At 42.6% G+C, this 24399-nt stretch overlaps 1 protein-coding gene across 3 annotated transcripts in view; it reads left to right on the top strand.

Annotated features, from left to right (window-relative positions):
• Positions 1 to 24399, top strand: part of FSIP1 (fibrous sheath interacting protein 1) — a 193792-nt gene that overhangs the window by 168342 nt on the left and 1051 nt on the right. For all 3 annotated transcript variants that reach the window (XM_032417303.1, XM_032417302.1, XM_032417304.1), the window contains one exon: positions 14073 to 14583. In XM_032417303.1, the coding sequence (XP_032273194.1) occupies positions 14073 to 14583 (511 nt within the window). The remainder of the gene's footprint in view (positions 1 to 14072; positions 14584 to 24399) is intronic.

Here is a 24399-nt window from a genome sequence, read left to right as displayed (position 1 = left end):
TTAGACGATGTTTCCAGTGCCGCTGCACTCAACATCGATTGTACTTGTCAGTCTTGATAGCAGCCACATTCCATTCTAAATAAGTGACTCAGCACCTCACCTGGTGCACAGGCCGGAGCTCCTCCTAGCCCATCACTGGAAATCAAGAGAGAATGTTAATGTGACATGATCATGATTTATGTCCCATAAAATGTAGAGATCTTATTTTTGCTTGCTTATTTGAAGTATTTATTTACTAATAACATTTTGGGGCGCCTGGGTGGCTTAGTCGGTTAAGCACCTCACTCTTGATTTCAGCTCAGGTCATGATCTCAGGGTCATGAGATTGAGCCCCGTGTCGGGCTCTGTGCTGGGCGTGCAGCCTGCTTAAGATTCTCTATTTTCTTCTCCCTCTGCCCCTCCTCCCACCCCCACCCGGCTCTCTCTAAAAAAATTAAAAAAAAAATCTATTTAAAGAACCTTTTGAAAAGGCTCTTTCCCTATAAATACTTATGAAAAGAAATGGCTTTCTGCATGTTGTGAAGCTTTCTATGTAAGTGCATGAGTAGATTTCCATAATTAAACCTAACCACAATCAAAGACTGATTATTATTTGTTCTATTTTCATGGCAGACCAAATTAAACCTCTATGTCAGACTTACCGTGAATATCACAGTGATAGGCCCAGAATATAGACTTTTCATGGCACTTGGGAATTTTTGTGAATCTGAAGCATTTTTCCTTGGGGTTGGAGGGGGCAGGGGTTGGAGGGGGGCAGTCCTTGTTAGCATCATCTGGGGAGGTCTGGGGAGTTGTTGCCTGTGGAGGGTGATATGGAGAGTACCAGAAGTATGCCCTCCCTTCAACCAGTTTGTCTGTCTATCCTTGTTGGGATCTGAAATGCTAAGGAACTCTCAGTAGTTAAAATTTTGTTATCTGGTCTGCCCAAATCATAAGTGAAGGTTCATCAGTTGATTAAACCGTTACCTTCCAAAGCCGTGTGGGGAGAGCAGGGCCCAGAGGGAACAGGACACATGGGAGAGAAGAGGGCCTGTCCCATATTTTGGGACCACTGGCTATTAAGGGGACAGAGTAAGGCCACCAAGTTGAGTTTATAGGAGGACGTTGCCCCTGCAGAAGGTGGAGGAGCACCTAAAGAAGGTTTCATGTAGCCAACAAACCTGTGCCTTGTGTCCATCTTGTGCCAGAGGCATGAGGACACAGAGATGGGGGGACCTGGTCCCAGCCTAGTTGGGAAAGTTGAGAAACTTTACATCCATCAGGGAAGGCAGACAGAGGGTGCCGTGCTGACGTAACCTGGCTGTCCAGGTTTGGAGGGGCAGGGGGCAGCTGGGACCCACTGGAAAGGACCTCTTGTTCACACTTCTGCCTTGTGTTTATGAGGTGAAAGTGGTTCTGTTGCGCTGCTCTGCTGGATGGCATTTTCGGATGTAAAGTTGGGTGTGAGAGGACGTGTCACCGCACCCACAGTACTGTGCTGCTCCCGGAGTGCTCCCCCTGGAAGGTGGGACCTCGTCAGCTCTTTTAGGCATCTGTGGGAAGACAGCAGTATGAAAAGTCCTAGCTTTATGTTCTGGTTTCATTTTTTCGTAGTTCTGGGCCTTGGACCAAGACATTTAATTTCTCTGAGCCTTATTTTCTGTATCTGTTAAATGTAGAGAATGATTTCCCAGTTCCTCCCATTGGGTAATTGGGAGAATGAAATGGGGTAACGTATGTCAGCATTCCTGGTATATGGTGGCTAGTCAAGGACTAGAAACCCTGCCCACTCCATGGTGCAATCCCAGTGCCGCTGACCAATAATGACCAGAGGCTGGTCTGGACCCCTGCCTAATCGAGGGGCCGATAACATGTAGAGGAGATGGGAAGCGTCATCCCTCCAGTAGAGGCATATCCCTCTTGCCCTGTGGAAGGCAAAATGAAATGCATCACTGAAGAGAGAACATGCATCCAACGATTTAGATCTTTCTGAGTTTGGATCCAGTTTACTAAATGACTTCTTTGTTGGATTTTTAGAGGATTTAACTCCCACAGTTTGGGTCATAGCAAAACTTGGAAGTTACTGTTCATAGTATCTGATCCTTATTCTCAGTGGTGGCATGACTTCACTTTCAGACCGGCAAATGTAAAAGGACAGTTCACTGAGCAGCAATATGAAGAGAGAGCTTCATGTTTATGTAATAACGTTGGGCTTTGTGTGCTGTAGAGAATGTACGGCGGTAATTAGATGTTTCAGATACATGTCTAGACAGGGTAAAGCTTCAGGAGCCCTTGCTCAACCCTGGGAAAAGCTACAGGTCGCCTGCTTGTGACCAGAAAAAGCTCTCCTTGATTAACAAGTTAAATAATGGAGTTAACTCTCTGGCGCTAGATTTACACCCAAAAGGAAAACGAGATCTGATGAGATTTGACAAGACCAATCATCTGTAGAACTCAACCAGGCCTAACTTTGTGACCTGATGTGAGGGTGCTGAAAATGGTATCTCCCAAATCTCTTTCTACCATCCTGCTACGGGCCCAGATTCCTGTTTTTAGAATCACCCTTTCGATTAAGTCATTCTGATTCGAAGAGGCTCCTGTAAATGCGTGCTTGTCCCTTAGGAGGGTTACACAATGGCTGGCATTGCTTAGTCTTGGGGAGGATAATGAGGAAACACATCTTAGGAAAGGTAAATTTTGGTGTGAGGGCAATAGGACATTTGAAAAGGTTTGGAATTGAGGATACTCTTTGAGGAGGGTGTGCTCAGGTGGAGAGGGCTGACGGGGCAGCCTGAGGTCCTAGGGTACCTTCGGGAAGGGAGCAGAAAAAAGAGGGGGTTGGCAAAAGGCAAGTGTCCTGTGCATGCCTGTGTGTGTATGCGTGTGTGTGTGTGCACGCACGTGTGTGCACGCGCTCACGCGAAGCAAGGGATAAACCCGGTTCACTTACGTCCCTGTGTTTCACGACTCATCTTGAACCCTGACATTATTTTAAGCAAAGATAGAGGTATCTGGAAACCAGCCCCTTTCTGGGTCCTTTCTGGTCACTACAGTGCTTTCTGGTACTGAAGACTGAATAGTGTCTGCCCTGAAGTGTCAACCTTCCTGTTTGGGATGACTGAGATTCACATTCCCTCTTTCTTTCCTGGGTGCTCTCTCCTGACATCGGATGGCCTCTGTAGCCCCCCACTAATCCCCGGGGTACACGTGAGGGTTTACCTATTGCACGTTGTTAGCTCTCTGATCATTTGCAAAGCTCCATTCCCGATATCCCAGAGAGACCCTCAAAGGTAGGGGCCAACTGAACTTGGAACGTGCAGACTTCGGTCTCGAACTTCCGAGAGGCGTCATCTAGCCATTACCGCCAGCAGCTTCTCAAGTCGAAGCTCAGGGTTACTACTGATGTCCTTGTGTGCAGGGGACTTCTGCTTCCACTGCATCAGGCGGGGTGCTGGCCGCTTCACCCGTGTTTCTCATGCTCATTGCAGATTGTGAGCTGTTAGTATTCCTCCCCACTAGTTAGGAGCCAGCTAGTTGTTACAGTGTCTATTTTACAGTTTGGAAATTTGAGACTTTGAGAGGCCCAGTGATTTGTCCGATACAGAACAGTTGAGGGGGTGAGAGACCTGGGGTCTTAACTTAGAAACGGCAGCCTCCCTCTACTACTCCATGCTGTGGTTAAGGCTATTTCCTCTCCGTCTGGAGGTTTCTTTTTTTTTTTTTTCAGAAAGATAGCATGCAGCCTAAGGAACACTTAACTTGGGGGAACTTTACTGGAACACAAATGGCTGTGAGAAAGCAACACGGAGAAAGGACGCTGGAGGCACGTCTAAGCTGTGGAGGGCTGTCACCTATTTGCATGCGTTTGGATCCCTCAGTGGATGCCGACCTGGTGGGGGTTGCTCCTGCCTAACGCCCTTAGACCCCAGGCCCGGTCTGGTAGTCTGCCCACCCGGAGAGAAGGCAGGCCTCCCTGGTTTCTGTAACAAATGTGCCTCAGTACTGACCCCTGTACCATCACGTCTTTTATACCTGGTGTTTGTCATTTTTTTCCTGTTTGTCTTGACACTCAAACCGAAGCCATGACCTCGGCTTTCTCTCCAGTTTGTGTTCTCCCTCCAGCTGGGCCGCCTCTGGCTGCCCTGGGCAAATGTCCTCCCAGGACTCCGAGGGATTTTCTCTGTTGCCCCTGTCCCTTGGGGGGTGCTCTGCTGCTCGCGTCCCGCAGTGCCAGGATGAACTGGCCGCGAAGCCGTGAGCCCCAAGGCTCCTGCGGCGGCACTTCGCCTCCTGTGGCCTTGACAGTGCTGGCCCTAGCCCTGCCGTCCCTGTCCCCAGCTCGCGCTGCCCTCTGAGCCTCTGACCAGTTCACAGAGGCCGGGGTGGAGCTCTTGGCCCTGGGCTCCCAGGCCCACGCCGGACGGCTCAAGCGGCTGTGTCCAGAGCCCTGCCGGGACTCGGGAGCTGTTGCTTATGGTGGCCGTCTCCGGAGGCAAAAGCTTATATGCTATCACTTAGCTCGTGAAAGCAACACCAGAGAAGAAGTGGGGAAAAGGAGTGAGACAGAGAAGGAGGGAGAATAAATACGAAAGATGTATTATGGATCTGGCTGCTGTTTGCTAGCAAGTATAGTTGCTTGTCTGATCTTATGGGACATCAGGGCAAATCCATGATGGTGACTACATTTTATAGCCATTTTCCATGGGGAGGAGGCGGCAGGGTTTTATTCACTGGCTCCTCTCCCCTCTTGGTCAAAGCCTGCTCCAAGGGCAGGCTTGTACATGTAGTTTGCTTAAGCGTAGGAGTAGCCAGCTGACCATATCACACCTTGTTAGCAGGTCACACCTCAGCAGCAATAAAGTCGCGGATGGCAGGCCGGAGGGGCATGATGTACTCATCGGTGACATGAGGGCCCAGGGCACTGACGTCAGTAGTGATATCCTGATCCGCAGCTGTGGGGGCAGCACAGACCGTGTTAGGTCCGTTCAGCCCAGCATCAGGCAAGTGCACAGATCTGGGGGATGGTGAAACTGAATCCGGTCACGTTGGAGCATCTTAATGTCAGTGCAGCTTGGTTCCTGGGCTTGTTGGTGCTGCTAGGAAACTTCTTGTCTATGCAAGGAAGTATTCAGTCTCCCTTTCTAGTTCCTAGGGTTGAGCGTGTCTCAGAGGGGATGGTATCTCTTATGTGGGTGGGGTCCAGCTGAGTGTTTTCTCTGATTGGGCGGGGTGGGGGGCAGGAGTCGGATGATGCTACAGTAGAGATACTTCTCACAGCAAGAGGAAGAAGAGCTGTCCTCAGAGCAGCTGATGAATGTGGCGTTGATCATGTACTGAGGGCCCATGTCTCTGGAAAGAAGTACTCACGGTCAGAGTCTGGAGATCTTATCCAATCCATCGGTAGGCATTGTGAGGCCAGTTACTACCTTCTAGGCCATGCCGGATCTCCACCTTGTTTCAGCAGCAGGAGATGGCTTCCTCCGTGCCCTTCTGCACTGGGTGATCATTAATCTTCCTTAACGCCTGTTGGATATGCTCCCCTGACCTGGCCTTCGTGAGCCCCTGTTGGGGGTGGTCCCATAGTGACCGTAGCTAGCCCAGAAATGCCTGTTGAAGATAAGTGGAGACAGTTCTAAGGTCACCTTCTCTTCAGTTGGGAAGCTAAGATGATGTCAAGGGAAGTACTTAAATTTCTAGAGAGGCAGCCCTGTGGCCATACAGAGGTTCTTTAGGTGTTGATTATACTGAATTTCTCTAACTTGACTCATCTTTCAGGTGACCTCCTGCAAAATCAAGGTGAGGCTTGATCTGGACTCTGGCCCAGGTTAAAGCATTTAAATAGCTAATGACCTTCTTGACTTCTGACCCATTGTGGCCTCCCTTGACCTAGGTTATTTCTATGTGATAAAAATAGACTTTCAAACTGAGAGTAGGGAAGGCCATGCAAATGATTTTCATAATTGTTACTATCCGATAAACCAGCAATCTTGCATAGGAGGGGGAGTTTGTTGCTCTGCAAGGGACATACTGGATATACTTCCCTGGAGAGTAGGGGGTGGATAGGTGGTCCAGCCCACCAGAAAAAAAAGTGACCAGAAAAAGTGCTCTGTATACAAACTTGCTGTCTTCATTTTCAGCAGCCTCCTGGCCAGGCTTAGTTTTCCTGGGAGTGTGTGGGGCAGGGGTACCCAGCTCCTTCCATCCAGCTACAGAGCTGGGCCCCTGAGCCTTGTTTCTGAAAAGGATGTGGTAGATATGTGACCAAAGGGCCATTCCAGCAACTTGCTCAGAATAAGAGGAAGCTGATCCGAGTGGACTTACTGTCCCTACTGCTGGAAAATAGCAACTATTGGCAACCCTCAGATGAAAATTCCCATAAAATAGAAAAATTAGAGCCCCTTTTCAAGTCATCCTGTTAGAAATCAGAGGAATGAAATTGGTCTGGCTTTCCTTTGAGCACATCTGCACCCTTCTGACTAGGTCACCAACTAAAGCTGAGCTCCTGGCCCCTTTTCAAATGCAAGAATTGAGAATCCCATTTCCTGCTTCTAGCTCTTCCTATCCATGCTCACCCTTCCCTTCTGCACTGGGATGGAGCTGGCAACGCACCCGTCTCATCCTCGTAGAGAGAAGCCGGAAGTCTGGATTTCTGATGCCAGGGAGACCTGCTCTGGCACCTGGGCTAAGAAGAACCATTACAGAATGTTCTGGGGCATGACAGCCTTTCACCAGGCAAACCCATCGGGCAAAACTTCCAGGCCCTGCCTTGCCCGGCTGTTTGGGGAAGATCAGTGGCTTGAGCAAGGGCAATGTCCTGTTCTGCATGGTCACTTTGATATGCCAGGTCCCACATAAAAGCAGCCTTCCAACACCACCAGATCATTCACAGACTCATCTCAGAGCCACTTGCCTTGACCTATTTCACACTCTGTATTATTCTGTCCACAGAGCCTCCTGGCTTCTGACCTGGGGGCTGACTCACTTTCCTGTTTACAGCCTGGCCTCAACCCTCATTCCTAATGTTTTACATAGTTTCTCTGGCAGGGACCTTTGCTTCCCTTTAGACTAGAATTCAGATTCTCCTCTGGCCAGACAACCTCTGACTATTCTGGGTAACAGTATGCCAGATCTCACCTGGGCTCCAGCACCCTTGGTCCCTGTGTGGCCTCCTCAGTGCATTGTTCCTGCCAGACTGGCCTTTATACGATTGGGGTAGCCTCGGTGTGAGAGAGGGTGGGAGAAGAATAGAATAGGGAGGGAAGGAGCGAGGGAGGGAAGGACGAATAAGCCCCTTCTTTCTGTGAAAATTTAGCGCTACTGATGCAGACATTACAAGGAAAGCCCCAATCATTTTACCCCCATGATTCTTAGATTTACTCAATCTCAAAGAGCCACAGCAAGTGATATAAACCTTTTGAGCCTATATGAGCCTGTTGGGAGCATATAGATAATGCTTGGTAGTGCTGCTCTCTATTCCAACTGGAAGTCCAACTTACCATTCTATCCACAACTGAATATTTTCCAACAAGTAACTCTACCTTTATTTCTCAATGAAATATTCAGTGAGTACTCAGATTGAGATCGGTGAAGTATGGAAACACCGTGATGGCTAATCGATGAAGTTGGCTATATACAACATCATTGTCAGGTCCCTTTCTGATGTTATAGATATGGTAGATTTTTTTTTTTTTTGAGGTTCCTGCTCTGCTCCTGCCTTCTTCTTTGAGAAATCCCCCTTACCCGCAGCCCTGCCGAAAATATCCCATCAGCCACGTTCCTACCATGTGACCCTCACCACAGGTGATCGGACTAGTGATAAACACTCAAAACTGATATTGTCAGTCCTTCCTTGAGTCAGTGACCAACCAGGTCATCTTGCTTGAAAATGTGAGCAAATGGACATAGACGTCATTGCCAGTCATTGGTGGGTGTTAGAACCAGAGTCAGTTCATGCTCCATAGGCAATCTGGGGTTGTGAGAGAGCAGAAAGCATTAGTAAGCAGAGACAGCTTGTTTGCAGAGGGGAGGATGCATCAGACAAGCAGGGAGTCAAGACACCAGAAGGACTCAGGAAGAGAAAGGAGATGCATGTGACCTACGTGCCTATGGCTTTCCAGCTCCAGACCCCAAAAGCTCTGTCTGTCCTTCATTTCCTGCTTGTTGGTATCCATGAGATGAGTTCTTAGATCCAAGACCAAATTGTCTCTACCACCTGAGAGAGTTTTCTAGATAAGAGAAAGCTAAAGGATTAGGTCATCGCCGTTTTTTTTTTTTTTTTTTAAGATAAGGATTTTTCTTCCTTGTGGCTAAAGAACCTTGACTAAAGTAAACTACTACTTAGGTGTTGGCTGCAGCGGAGAGTTGTAAACTTTTATCTTGGCAGTTAAAGAAAGGGTAGGATGTTTTCTACTTGCTTATTTTGAATTGGAAATTGATGTCATTGAAAGCTATTTACACCATATTCTTTTTTTTTTAAAGATTTTATTTATTTATTTATTTATTTGAGAGAGAGAGAGAGAGAGAGAGAGAGAGAGAAACAGCATGAGAGGGGAGAGGGTGAGAGGGAGAAGCAGGCTCCCCGCTCAGCCAGGAGCCCGATGCGGGACTCGATCGCAGGACTCCGGGATCATGACCTGAGCCGAAGGCAGTCGCTTAACCAACTGAGCCACCCAGGTGCCCTACATCCGTATTCTTGTTGTTAATCATTTAGGACATTCAAGCTTTTCACTCTGTTCTCACTTGTGATAATCATATTGGCTTTATAGGGTGTGTCCTTAGGGACTCTGCATTTGTGGGAAAAAAAAAAACCCATAAAAAAGCCCAACATCAGACATAAGCTTATATCAGAGAGCAAGATTGCCTCTGCTTGTTTATAATAGTGGACTTTTGGAAGATCTGCACCAGAGACATAATCTTGATTGCCTTGTCAACAAATTCAGTGCCCAAATAACTGGAGATTTTTATGGCTGGGGAAACTCCAGATATATAGCATCATAGGAGAGGCAGGGACGAAGGAGAGGTGATTCAGTCTGTGATCCGTCTCTGCAATTACAAGCTGCACTCCTCGTCAGTTTTAGCTCCTACACCAAATTGGTATTTACCTGGGTGGAGAAGTGTAAATAGTGGGCACCCTGGGAATGGAGTTGGGGTTGTCCTTTTCTTTCCCCCTGAAATGAGCTGAAAGAGAGGGCACTGTGTAAGTTTGCATAAGATACTAAGCTATTGTGGGTAATAAAATTCGAAGTTAGGTAAAATACTCTATGGGAAGAAGTTTCATACCTGAGAGAAAGGACAGAAAAATGAATGTCAGTTGGGAAAAGGATACTTAGAGAGTGGTAGAGGGAGAACTCCTTTACAGTGAGAGGCTTTGTGGTCTAGCAGTTAGGTACATGGGCTCTGGACCTGGACTACGTGTGTTTAAATCCCAGGTTTGCCATTTAGGGCTGTGTGACCATGGAAAGGTTACTGAATTTCTTGGTGCTTCACTTTCTTCATCTATAAAACAGGAATAACAAGAGTACCTACCTCATAGGTTTGTTGTGAAGATGAAAGAATTGATACATGTCGTATGCATAGAGATGTGTCTGGCTCACAGTAGGCGCCTAATTAAGGCTAGCTGTTACTATTCCATAAGACTTCATCGCGTGTGTCAACAAGACCAGCAAGATGCATGAAAACTAGCACCACAAGTATTCTATCTTCTGGTTCTGTTGAGAAAAATCCAATCTATTTACTCTTTTGACTATGGAATGTGTGTGCTTTGGCTAAAGCAAGAAAGAAGGTGCATAAAAGGGCTACTAAAATGAGGATGGGAAGAGAGGGGCTTTCATAGAAGGAGAGTAAATAGATTGGGTTCTGGCCTGGAAAAATGAAGACTGAGATGCACTATGATGAATTTTGTGAAAGACAGGAATAGAATGAATAGTAACTTGTTTATGAAATACTGGAAAATTAGAACTGGCGTGAAAGATGAATACTTTGAGGTGAATACTTGAACAGATGGTTACTTGACTGTGCTTGTTGTGAGTCGTTCAGTTACGGAGCTCATTAGCTCAGGAGTTTCAAAGCAATCTGGATGAAGGGTATGGGTTACGGTCCTTTAACTATCAAGGGTCATTAGGGACGTTTGGGATAGAGCCCTAGTTTAGTCCAGTGCAGCATGTGTAAATAACTTCTATTAATGTAGTATATAGCTGTTGCAAACCACTGAGCAACCTTAATTCACTTGATTCCCACAACAGCGAGTTCTTGAGTTTATACTGTGGGCAAGTCTCTGCAGGGAATCAAAAGATGAGAAAGACCGCTCATGTGGAAAGTTCTGATCTGCGTTGCCACCCAGGAAACACTGTGATCAAATTAACTTAATTTGAAGGTTTAGTATAGTTGGTTCACTTTTATTGAGACCAGGGAATTTTTGGTTATTTTTTGAGTTTAAGATTGGTATTGTGAAGAAGTTAAGGAAATAAAAGTTCTCTTTTTGTTATTGTTTTGCTTTCATAAATTCTATCAAGGTGATAGAAAGTTTATTCTTGTATTTTTATTGTTAGAGTGGTTATTCATAAAAATCAATTTTAGGGCTAGAGGTTAATTTGGAGACCATCTTCTTCAATCCCTCCTTTCACCACTGAAGGAGATGGGTCCCTTGGGTGACATACATAAGGTGGCCACACTTGGACCAAAACCCAAGTTCTAGTCTTCTTTGTTTTATTTCCCATCAGGCTGCTTCCCCCAGAGGATCAGGGTGATTGTAGTTGAGCTTATTTCTGGGTACACACAGACTCAAATGTGTTATGTTTTATCTTGGAGCGCCCAGAAGCAGATTTATAATGGAACCAGTGAAGCTTAAGCTTCAGGGCCCCTCACTTGTACAAGCCTTGAGTGGGGAGAGGAAGCTAGGTTGTAATCAGGAAACATTTTTTATATAAACATTTCTGGTAAATGACCTAAAGAGTTAAGTTAAGAGATGGACTTGACTTTCCAAGGCTCCAGTAATTTATTGTGATCTTTCTCACATTCTAAGAAAAAGAAACTCACTTTTGTACCTATTTCCTACTTGCAATTTTGTATTCTTTTTCTTAAAGAAGTATCCTCTTCCTGCCACAAGATTATAAATTTCAGGTTCCACGAAACCTCAGTTTGTTTCTGATGTCCAAAGATATAATTGGTTAGAAATTTCATTTTAATATTTCAGATTTTGATTTTTGAATTAATTTTTATTTAAAAACTTTAATATACTTGTTATTTTTATTTTTCATATTTTAAGTTAATTTTAACTTTTGTTGTAGTAATAAAATAAAAAAGTTGTGTTAAAAGGTTTTAAACAAAAATGGTATCTCCTTGCCCCATCCTTCCCCACCCCTTAGTTTTACTCTCCAGAGTCAAGCATTTTTAATTCCTTTAGATATTTCCTCAACTGCTTACTTCTATATTGTTTAATAATTTGCTATCTTAATTGATCGGTTTTATGTCAGTTTACAATAATATAAAATTTTATATCAATAATACAATAGTATTGTATTATTATTCATTTGTATGTTGGCTTCCTGTAATGGATTTAATTTTAACTTTAATTCTAAACATCCCTTCTCTCTCCTCTTATTTCTCCGAAATAGTCAAATCATAATTTTTGGTTACCTCCATCATCGCTATATATATTATGATGACCATGTAAACATTATTTACAGCAAAAGCAAGTAGAATTCTATGGTATCATTTTTTAATTTCTTAGAGAGGGTTGGGGGGTGGGGCAGAGGGAGAGGGAGAGAGACAGAGAATTTCAAGCAAGCTCCACACCCAGTACTTGAGCCCAACACAGGGCTTGATCCTACAACCCTGAAATCATGAACTGATACCGAGCCAAAAGCAAGAGTTGGATGCTCAACTGACTGACCCACCCAGGCGCCCCCTATGGTATCCTTTCTTGTACAACTTTTATTATGTCCTAAAGTTAATAATTATCCTTTCTTGTAGAACTTTTTACTCTGTCCTAAAGGTAATAATTATCTTATTTTCTTTTGCTTATTTTTCTGTGTTACCTATCTGAAACACTACTCTCCTTTCTTTTCATATAGCTTTTTGTTTTCCCCAGAGTCCATAATTGCTTTGTTTTTCCTTTTACTTAATTTTCTGTGCATCTAGCCAAATAGATTATCAGAACTACCAAGCATCTATTTTATCAATATTATTTGTGGAAGTGGTCAAATGTACCAGATAATCTACCAATCTTCCACCTCCTCTTCCTCTCTGCCCCCTCCCCCAGATCTCTCTGCATAATCTTTCATCCTCCTTCTCCAGTATGAAGTAATTTTTTTTCTAGGGTCTGGAAATTTCATATGATAAGCCTTTGGTGAGCATGTTTTATGAAGATGACACTCAGTGGGCCCTTTCTAAATCTCAGGGAATTGTCTACTCATTATAAGCAATTTTATATAACAGTTTTATATAAGCAGATTTTGAAAGTATCTGCTATTTGAAAATATCTACTACCATACAAGGACTGCCTTCATTTTCTAGTTGATTAGGTTTCTGAAGGGAATTCTCCTAATAATGGATAAAGTACCACATCTGGATGCCTGAAATGTCTGGTGATTAAAAGTAGGATTTGCTAATATGTAATTCAACTCCTATTTTTTGACATGTATATTAACCTTAGGGTGAATTACCTAAATTTTGAATCCTAGATAATTATTAAGAATATATTCCTAATTTCTTGTTACTCTCAAACTCATAATGGTGCTTGCCACTATGAAAACTAGTTTTTAATATATGGAAGTTAAATATAATTTTAAAACAAAATATATTTTAAAAATTTCTTTTACATACTATTTTTTGTTAGCTTCATTCGAAGCATTACACAATAATAGAGAATTAACTATACTGGTTCCAATAACACCTTCCCTCCCTGATACTTTATACATGCAGAATATTTGGTGAATTCTAACTGGGTCCTACTAAGTAGGGCAACAGCGTTGTTTTACTTTACTGAAGTAGAAATTAAGGCCATTGCAATTCATGATTAGGTTTTCTTATGGGGATTTTTTGTTCTTAGATAATGCACGCCCCTATAAAGAGGATTAGTGTTTTCCTAAATAATCCACTATATAAATCAAGAATGGCACTGATTCTTTAGAGAAAGAGAAATTATTTTCAGTGTTTTTCAATATATTTTAATTTGGTTCCTTTTGAGATTGATGCAATTCAAGGGGCATGCTATTCAGTTGAATTCTTGTGGAACATAGCTCTATACTTTCATTTGATTTATTTTATTTCCTGAGAACATTCACTGGAAGAAAACAATGCTTCTGAATCCTTAAGATCTTGGTTGAAATGCTCAGCCCTGATAGCCTTTACAAGCAGAGATTAAATGTCTGTGATCAAATCCTCCTCCCAGAATGCACTGTTATTGGAATGCCCCTGGCCTCTGTCTAGACCTGTAGTTTTGAAGCAACTACACATCTCAGGATGTACCACCTCTTTGCCCTTCCTTTTCTGTCTTTAGTCATATTGTCCACTGAAAGTTGTAGACAGACATAGGAGTGGTAAATCCCCAGGGCCAGGTATGGGCTGACTTGCTTGCCTGAGGTGTTTTTTTTTTTTTTTTTTTTTTCCCCAGATTTTTAAGAAATTGGTGGTGATGGGGGTTCACACTGAGGAGTGGTGGAAAACAGAGAAACACCTACTGGAGATTATGGCAGGATTTCTAGCTGTTTATCAATGGGCTGTTTGCCTACTTCCCTGCTTGATGTCCCCAAACTTATAAAATTGAAGGTGCTGTTCTAAAATCTCCATTTCAAGTGACTTCTACATGTAGAGAGAGAGTTAGTGGTTAATTTGATGCAGTAATTTATTTCCATCAGTATTGAAGGAATTTCCCCTGGACTTTAGTAGGTATGATAGATTCTAAAGCTATTCTCTAGGGATGCTGTGCATTTCTCCTGAAATTCTGGATCCTTTAAAATGAATGATTTTACTATTTGGGTGCCTTGTGTAAGGGATTTCCTGGCACTTGCATTTATATTGCATTACTGGAAGCTTATCAAAAATAAATGTGTGTACTCAGTCAATTGACTAAAGCATTTGGTTTGTTTCATCAGTTAGATTCAACATCAGTTCTCTCTGAGGAACAGTTAAGGTGTCTTCTGGATGAATGCACACTCAAACAAAAGTCCGTGAATAGACTTCCTTCAGAAAGAGAAAAGGAAGACATTGAGGATATAACACCTGAGGTCCCTCATCTTTCCAAATCTATCCTCTCTGAGCTCCTAAATGGATTAGAAACAAAGGTCGAAAGCACAGAGGTTAAAGATGCAGATATACCCGAGAATGCGGAATGTGAAACAAGTACAGGCTACTATCTCACCAAAGCCTTGACTGGGCATTACATGTCCCAGGCTCTTGTCATTGAAGCAGAGAATTTGAAATGCCTCCAATTTTCCGAGGACGAGATTATTACTGACACAAAAGACTACTTTATGTCAAAGACTCTTGGCATTGGAAGACTGAAAAGGCCCTCTTTCTTGGATGATCCACTGTATGGCATCAATGTGAGCCTTTCATCTGAAGACCAACATCTGAAAGTCAGCCCTCCAGAGAAACCAGAAACGGGTAAGGCTTGGAGAATGTGTATATTGGTGAATAATTATTACTCCGCATCTCAGTATAAAGATGTTATAGTTTCAGGTAGAGCAGGATGGGAGTTATGTTTGTAAATCACAGATGGTTTCAATAGCTTGCAACGTAACATGTATCAGTATTTGTGTGAGACCAAGGCTGAGATTCGTACTCTTATGAGATACATTATTTGTAATGGTAATGAATACATATTCTTGGTGGTTATACAGAAAACAGTGATGATTTCAGAATAAAAGACAAATTGGTTTGAACAGAGGCAAATAATTTAAATAGATTTGCTTAGTCTTTTAACTTCCGAATTTCAGTGGTGGCAATTTATTCCAGGGAATGAATTTGTAAAATGTGAAATACATTTTCTTAGTGGTTTTATTCGCCTCTATACAAACTTCCTGTCCCAGCTACTTGTATATCCCCAGGTATTTTGGCTTGATCTAGTGTTGCACTTTACAGTGGTACAATGGTACAGGTTATAAATATTATCGACAGTTTTTGACATAAACAAATATTCAATTATTTATCTATGTTAGAAGTCTATTTAAATAGACTCAACTTTTCCTCTAATGTAGATGTCTCTGTTGATTAATCTATTGATTACTTTATATATTGTCTATTAAATCTATATCAACTATTATTATCTCCAGTCTACCTATTAAATCTAGACTCTACTAATTCCGAACTAACTCCTCAGTTTCATATTTCTCACTCCTGCCAGACAACTCCATGTGGTTATGGCCTTAAAGTGATTTCCTCATCTTTCCTTTTAACTCAGATTTTCCTCTTTCCTTTCTGTTTCCCCCATTACCCGGGCTCAAAATTTGAGTCATCATTGAATCTCCTCTCTCTTTTGCTCCCCACCTTGAGCTTCAGTGTTGTTTGTTCTGTTCCCGCGGTGTCTCCCATGCCCATCCCTTCCTTGCTCTTCCTGCTGCCTCAGCTGGACACTGTGATGACCCTCGGACCGGTCCTCCCCACCTCTGGTTTCCCCCCTCCTCAAGCCATTGTTGACCACCACCAAACGAATCCCTCCAATGTCCAGTTTTGATAACCACACTTCGCAGCTCAGAAAACTTCTGTAGCTCTCCACTGCCTACTGAATATAATCCAATTTCTTTCCCTTGCTGGTCAAGGCCTCCACTGACTTCCATCTCTTCCTAATCAGTCTCTAACTAATCCTCTACATGTTATTCAGGCTATGGCTAATCTGGTCTCGGGATTTCCAGGGCTTTTCTCTGCCCCTGGATAGGCCCTACTCTTTTCTTCTGAAGAATGTTCAGGTACCCCTTCAATGGCAGTTAGATCCCAACACCATCCTCTCTGAATGTAACCTTCCCTTCTTCCCTTTTTAAGAAGTTTGATTTCTCCTCTAAATGTCCAAGAACATTGGTCCCCTATCAGGTCATTTCACACACACTGTCTTGAAGTTATTAGGCACACACACACACCTTCTCTTCCTTAAAATTGTGTAATTTTTTTGAGGACAAAGATCCTATCTTTTGATTTATTGTTACATCTCCTTTAATGTCCAAAGTGCAGCCTGAAACCAAGTGCCTGCTTAAGAAATGAAAATTTAAATTGCCCAGTTTTAGAATAATATGCTGAAAATGTGGTTCACATTTATTCCTCACATTATGAATGAAAGCAGGTGGTATTGCTTAAGAATTATGCAAGCCTCACATGCTATATAAAGATTTGGAACTTTTCTCTTTTTTTATGAAATTCTATAAGCTATGACGTTTGTATCCAGCAGAGAGTTCATTTTTACAACATGCAATTCAATTAAATGGGTGCGTTCCACCTTCCCCCACTAAGGATCTTCATTTAATAAATAAACTATGAAAACTTTGTTCTGCTCTAAGATCATGGTGTATTTTCTATTTGGATAAAGGGTTTTTTATTAGAGAAAGTATCTGCATCTCCTCTTTGTCTACTGTAAGCAAACTTACTAAATTGGGTGGGATGATTGTTGCATAAGCGATCTCATTCCCATGGAGTCTGTGTGGAAGGGGGTTTAGAATAGTACTTCGCTAAAATATGACTTTACTTCTGTGTGAACTTGAGTCACACTGATGTATATCTGTCTCTGAGTAGAACATGACAAGATGGAATGAACTAGAACTTAATGTGACTTGATGGAAAGAAGCTGTGGTGGCTTACCTATAACTTCATAGAACGTGCCTCTGAAGGCACCAGATAATCCTAATGTATGATTATAACAACCCCTGTGAGTATGGAGGGTTAAGATGGCATAGAGGTGAATATGTGAACCATATTTTATTTTCTGTTTATTATATAACAAACTTTAAGGAATAGGTTCTACATGATCATTTTGAGTGCATGTTAGCATATCGGAGGTTGGAGTTTTTAATTTTACTAACCTCAGTGTTTACAAGTAAAATACTTTGCTAATCAATTTTATTCTAAATACTAAATTGTGGGGCGCCTGGGTAGTTCAGTCGTTAAGCATCTGCCTTCGGCTCAGGTCATGATCTCAGGGTCCTGGGATCGAGCCTCACATCGGGCTCCCTGCTCAACGGGAAGCCTGCTTCTCCCTCTCCTACTCCCCCTGTTTGTGTTCCCTCTCTCTCTCTCTGTGTCAAATAAATAAAAAAATTTAAAAAAATAAATACTAAATTGTAATTATGTGCTCTCTACGAAAGCGAACACCAAAACTGAATGTCAAGCCAGCTTTCTTGGCACAAAGCTCTTTACAGATGTGACTTGAATGAGGAGTTGCAGTATGTTCAGCTGATACGTTATATTCAGGTCTTTCGTAGGAAACAGTTACATGTGAACGTGATTCAGAGTAGATTTCTATAGACAGGAACGAATTAAGAAAAACCAGTTATTATTTTCTCTTTCAATAGCAAATATTATTGATATATTCTTTTCTTTTTCTTGAGGAACTGAGGTCTGTTACAAGTATTAAAATTCTTCTAAAAGGCAGAGTCAGATAAAACTTCAAAAAGAGAACCCAGCTGAATGACATTGAGGGCCAATTTAAATTGTGGTATTGAAAGATAAGGATCTGTCTCACAGCTGTATTAAAAGTTCCATTTTTCTTGTTTGTGCTTTAGGCTTAGCGGCAACTTCTGATACTTAACTTTCTGCATAAAAGGTCCAGTAAATTCAGGGACGCCTGAGTGGTTAGCGGTGAAGCATCTGCCTTTGGGATCGAGGGGGTCCCAGGATCGAGCCCTGAGTTGGGCTCCCTACTCAGTGGAGAGTCTGCTTCTCCCTCTGCCTTCCCCCCACCCCCCGCTTGTGCTCTCTCTCAAATAAATAAATAAATAAATAAAATCTTAAAAAAAAAAGGTCCAATAAATTCAGTGTTGTACTTACTCACTGTTGGGGCTTTAGGGGATTGGTAAATAGTGTCTTCTCTTCCCTACCCAGATCGGAACCCATTTAAAGATGGGAGTTTTTGAGGAATGCAGAGCAAGGAGGTTGGCTTCATTGCTAATGAAACGTAGGGGGTTGTTGTGACCTGGGTAGGCAGCTGAATGGTCTTCCGAATGTTGCGTCCTCCGAGTGAACTGACACACGCAGTCACTGGCGGAGGTGAAAAGCCTCAAGCCTCACCTGTGGAGACCTGTCCACGTGGGGCCACTAGCATCAGGAGCCACGGAGCACCTGTGGCCAGGCGGGGGTGCATACTGAAGGCCGTGGAGGAAGGAGCTGAGCCGAACATGCCATTTCTTCCCCCAAACTCACTGATCAAGGACTTGGCTCTTCTCCCTGGCGGACCGTGGAGCGGGATGGAGCGAGGCGGGATGCTTCCCCACTGTAAGTTTCTCCACGTTCAAGTGTGAGGAGAGCGGGGAGTAAGCATTCTTTGCCACCACGTCACCTCCGAGACACGCCTGAGTACGCTGGTACTTCAGAGAGAAAGCCCTTCAGGTCTGTGGTTAGTCTAGTATTTAATCAAGTTATCTTATGTCGAATTGCTTTCTAGAGAATCCCAACAAAAAGGCATCTCTGCATGTATGGTATTCTTTTTCCCACTAAGCATTTGAGCTACTTATTAACAGAAGTTCATATAGTAAAGAGGAAAATACGAATAACAAAAGCAACAGTAGTAGAATAGGGTAAAAAGGGACACCAAGGCCGTAGTAAAGAAAGGGGTCAGAACTCTACTAACTCTTCAAGGGAAACAAAGTGGAATTTCCCATGGGACCCATATAATGAATGGTGCTTTTAAAAATTTCTATAACGAATGAGTCAGATACTTTTGTTCTAAAAATAACAACCTTAAATGAAAACTAGGGCTACTAACTGTCGTGGTTGGCTCAGGAGTGTCCTGATTTCACCACCGACTGTTTCTTGTCCTTGGAATCCCTTAGTCTCTGGCAAACTGGGATGATTGGTCACTGTAAATTGAAACTGAGAACAAAAACCCAGAGGGCAATTAATTACTTAAAGCTTGCAGTAGTCTGGGTAAGTAGCAGGACCCCAGACTAGAACCTGGAGGAGCAGGGAGAGGTTGGGTGCGCTCACCCACCTGCAGGAGCTGGTCTAGTGGTTGGGGGCGTTGGGCTCTGGGTGAGGCAGATCCGGCTTTGAGCCCTTGCTCTGTTATTAGCAGTGATCTTCGGCAAATTATTTAATCTCTCTCCTCTACACCTTGGTGTCCTTCTCTGTAAGATCAGATGATTTTAATACTTCAATAAGGACCAAACGAGAAAGCCCACATAAAATGGTTATGTCTGTGACTGGACTTGGTCGGCTTACATGGGATAGTAGTAGTCCCTCCTTATCTGTGCTTTCAGCCACCTGTGGTCAGCAGCCTTACCGAAGCAGGTGACTCTCCTTCTGGCCTGTTGTCAGAAGGTTAATAGTAGGCTAACACTATGTCACAATGCCTTTGTCATTCGCCTTCATCCCATCACTTAAGTGTTTTATTACCTCACATCATCACATGAATACAGTAGAAGACATTTTGAGAGAGACCATGTTCACATAACTTTTATTATGGTAAGTTAATGTTGTATTTTATTCGTATTGTTTTTAATCTTTTACTGCGTCTAATTTATAAATTAAACGTTGTCAGAGGTATGTATGTATAGGAAGAATCGTAGTATATATGGGGTTTGGTACGTAGTATATATGGGGTCTTAGGCATCCACTGAGGGTCTTGGAACATATTCCTTGTGGTTAAGAGGGACTTCTGTATTTGACATTTAATCAGGAGATTTCCCATAAAAGCCTGGACTTCTGACTTTTCTGACAAATCAGCAGGTCCTTCCACCAGTGAGGAGAGCTGAGTAGCAGACATTCCCTTTGGAAGGGGCATGTACCTCCAGAGGCACAGGACCCCCATCTGCCCCTCTGTACTTCATGTGCCTGGCACTTTGGAGCCATATGATTTCCATCCCATGTTATAAGCCTTTGCTGCTTCCAGTGTGGCCCAGTTAGTGGGGGCTTATTAGAAAACCTACTGACTCATAGTCTGCACTTTAATAAGATCCCCCAATGACACTTACTGTGAGGTTCGAGAAGCACTGTTACAGAGCACAGAGCATCAGGATCATCTGGGGAGTTCTTTGCTTGCTTGTTTTATACCTGTGTCCAAGGCCCTAGCCTGACTTCCTGCAATCAGAGTCCCTGGTATGGAGCATTCAGTCTTTCAAATTAATGCAAGCTACAAGATTTTGCTATACATATTTGAGAAATACAGATTTCAGTATAGATGTAAGAAAGCTAATTATGTTATTCCATCGGGGTCCTCAGAGACAAGCTGACCAACAATGACAACTGTGTAGTCTGATTATACTTCATGTTGAAACCCTGCCCACCAGACAGTTTATTTGATTGGAACTTCCTACTTATTTATTGTTAATTTTTATTTTAATTCCAGTATAGTTCACATACAGTGTTAAATTAGTTTCAGGTGTACAATATAGGGATTCACCATTGATGGTAACTTTTGAACGTAACTTGAGTCGGTTGTAGTTGGATTGGCTTTTGTGAAGGATGTTGCAGTTTTGAAGGATATGTATGTTAGTGTATGTCCTTACTCCGGCCACCTGAACAGTTTCAAAGGCATTAGATTGTTTTGAGAAAGTTTTCTTTGTGGTAATACTGGCTTTCTGGCTTGTAGTGGAGCACTGAGAGTCTAAAATAAGTAACTCTATTAGCTAACTTTTTTTTTTCCATTAAAAAATATGTTGGCTTGCTCTTAGGGAAATATTTAACTCATCATTGCTTTGATGGAGTTCTGTTTCTCTCAAACTGTGTGTGCCTTCAGGCCTCCTAGTTATTATTTGTTAAATTCCTTTTTCAAGGCTACTCTTTGCTTTTCAGATGCTCTTAGTAACTTAACTCCCCAAAATTTATTTGATCAAAATATCAGAGTTGCTATATGAGAAATTTCCGGGGTTCATTACCTTTTGATATAATACTTTAGTAAGTTTATACTCAATGAATTTATCTTTTTTAGTTACTTTCAACTAATTTTCTTTCATGCTGTCTTTCATTCTTGATTTGAGGTGGGCTTTTCATGTGAATATGTGCCACTGATTATTTTCTTCATCTACTCATAAAATATCACTTTATCATTTTGTTTAGTAGTGTCAACAATAACATGTTGGAGAGGTTTGGTATTTAATTGTATTATCCTTTTATCAGTTAATAAGAACTTGTGATTCCATTGCTTCATTCAAATTGGGTAAAATGAAAAAGTTAAGATCCTAACTATGGACTAGATCTATGCACCAGCAGTCCTGGGAGCTTGTTAGAAATGCAGAGTTCCAGGCCCTGCTCCAGACCCACTGTCTCAGAGTCTGCATTTTAACAAGATGCCCCAGCAGGTGATTTGTGCGCTTGTTAAAGTGTGAGAAGCTCTGGACTAGACGGTTTACTAGTTACTCTACTCTAGGATTATCTATATGGTGGTGGTGAAAATAATGTCAGAAGATATCTTCTTTTCCATCTGCTCAATTCCTACTTTTTCTTCTTAAATTTCATTTTAATGAAGGTACTACCTTCTCCAGATTGTCTTACCTCTCTAAACATCTGTCCTGTCCTGCTTTTGGGTAACCTTCCCTTTAGTCACCAAGAACAAGCATGCCCTAACTTGAGTTCTCAACTCTTTCATGGTTGATAATTTATTTGGAGACACATATAACCGGTACGGGATCATCTGTGCTCTGTATACTTTTGATTTTCAGATCTCTCTACTTGGCATCTGCCTCAGATCTGTCTGGCATTTTAAGCTATACTAAGTCCATCCCTTAGGCGATGCTTCTTACATTGGCAACATATTAGAATCACTTGATGAGATTTAAAACAGACTAATGCCTTGGTTCCATCCCAGATGAATTAAATCTATTTCTAGGGGTTGGCTCTGGACATCAGTATTCATTCATTAAGGACATTGTTCTAGGATATAAGGAATAGGACACAATCACAACTCTGAATTATTTCATTGTCTGTTGATGAAGGCAGGCACTTAAGCATATAATCACAGCAGGGGCGAGACGAGTAGTAAGAGCTTGGGGACAAAATCTGCAGCCACACTACAGAGGGAATGATGAACACTGGGGAGATGGGGAAGTGACATTCAAGTTGAGCCTCCAAGGATGAGGGTCATTTACTGGGTAGGCAAGAAGGACAACACTCCAGATAGAAGAAATAGTACCTGGGAAGGCCTGGGCCACTCTTATCATTCCTCATCTCATGTGTGGGATATTGAGGTCTGCTTCTCCTCTATCCCACCTTTCTCCCTGCTTAATATTTTTTATCCGTGTGTGGACACTATCACTACATTTCTCACTTCACTCTCTGAAACTCCAAATCATTTGTCCTTAATGATTAGGTTGATTTTTAAAAATAACAGCATTATCGACATAGATTTTATATACCCGTATTCATTTCCTATGGTTGCCACAACAGATGATCACAACAGAATTTTTTACTATCTCAAAGATTTGGAGGCCTGAGGTCTGAAATCAAAGAGTCAGCAAGGCCATACTCTGCCTGGAGGCTCTAGGGAAAAGTGCCTCTTTGCTTCTTCCAGTGTCTCAGGCTTTTGACATTCTTTGGCTTTCTTGCCTTGTGGCCACATCCTGCCAATCTCCGCTTCTGTTTTCACGTGGCCTTTTTCTCCGTGTGTGTCTCCAATCTGCCTCTGCTTTTCCCTTGGAAGGACGTTTGTTACTGAACCTACGGCCCACCTGGATTAATCCAGGATCATCTCAAGATCCTTAACAGTTCATGGGGCACCTGGGTGGCTCAGACAGTTAAGTGTCTGCCTTCAGCTCAGGTCATGATCCCAGGGTCCTGGGATCAAGTCCCATGTCTGGCTCCCAGCTCAGTGGGGAGTCTGCTTCTCCCTCTTCCTCTGCTTCTGTCTCTCTCTCTCTCAAATGAATAAATAAAATCTTAAAAAAAAAAAATCCTTAACAGTTCGATCTGCAAAGACCCTTTTCCCAAGTAAGGTAACTTTCACAGGTTCGAGGGATTAGAATGTGGACATAACATTTTTTGGCCACCATTCAATAGTACTTTACAATTCAGTGGTTTTTATAGTCACAGAATTATGCATCCATCACCACTCTCGATCTGACAACATTTTCCTCACCCCCCAAACAAACGCCATACCCATTAGTAGTCACTCCCCATTTTCCCCCAACGCCCCCAGCCCTAGGCAACCACTAATCTGCTTTCTGTCTCCATGAATTTTCCCAGTTTGGACATTTCATATAAACGGAATCATAACAATATGTGGCCTTTTGTGTCTGGCTTCTTACACTTAGCAAAATATTTTCAGGGTTCATCCATGTTGTAGCAGGTATCCGTACTCTGTTCTTTTTTATGTTGAATGATAATCTCTTGTATGGCTATACCAAGTTTTCTTTATCCTTTCATCAGTGGGTGGACATTTGGGTTATTTCTACTTTTTAGCTGTTGTATGTAATTCTGGTATGAAAATTGGCCTACAGGGAGCCTGAGTGGCTCAGTCAGTTAAGCGTCTGCCTTCGGCTCAGGTCATGATCTCGGGGTCCTCGGATCGAGTCCCACATCCGGCTCCTTGCTCAGCAGGGAGCCTGCTTCTCCCTCTGCCTGCTGCTCCCACTGCTTGTGCGCTCATGCTCTCTCTGGTAAATAAATAAAATCTTTTTAAAAAATTAAAAAAGATTTTATTCATTTATTTAACAGAGAGCTCACGCTCTGGTAAATAAATAAAATCTTTTTTTTTTTAAAGATTTTATTTATTTATTTGAGAGAGAGAGAGAATGAGAGACAGCATGAGAAGGAGGAGGGTCAGAGGGAGAAGCAGACTCCCTGCCAAGCAGGGAGCCCGATGCGGACTCGATCCCGGGACTCCAGGATCATGACCTGAGCCGAAGGCAGTTGCTTGACCAACTGAGCCACCCAGGCGCCCAAATAAAATCTTTAAAAAAAATTAAAATTAAAAAAGATTTTATTCATTTATTTAACAGAGAGAGAGAGAGCACAAGCATCTCCATCATGCAGAGGGAGAAGCAGGCTCCCCGCTGAGCAAGGAGCCAGATGTGGGACTCGATCCCAGGACCCTGAGATTGTGACCTGAGCCGAAGGCAGACGCTTAACCGACTGAGCCACCCAGGCATCCCAAATGAATAAAATCTTAAAAAAAAAAAAACCCCAAACAACTGGCCTACAGATTTTTGGGTGGATGGATGTTTTCATTTCCCTTTGGCATATACGTAGGAGTAGAATTATTGGGTCTGTGGTAACTTTTTGAGGACTTGCTGGATTGGTTTCCAAAGTGGCTGCACCATTTTACATTCCCACCCGTGGTGGATGAGG

Source organism: Phoca vitulina, unplaced genomic scaffold, assembly GCF_004348235.1.
Source record: "Phoca vitulina isolate PV1807 unplaced genomic scaffold, GSC_HSeal_1.0 scaffold20, whole genome shotgun sequence".
Taxonomy (NCBI): Eukaryota; Metazoa; Chordata; class Mammalia; order Carnivora; family Phocidae; genus Phoca; species Phoca vitulina.
Note: the sequence above shows the minus strand (reverse complement) of the source record. Positions and strands in the feature narration are given on the sequence as shown.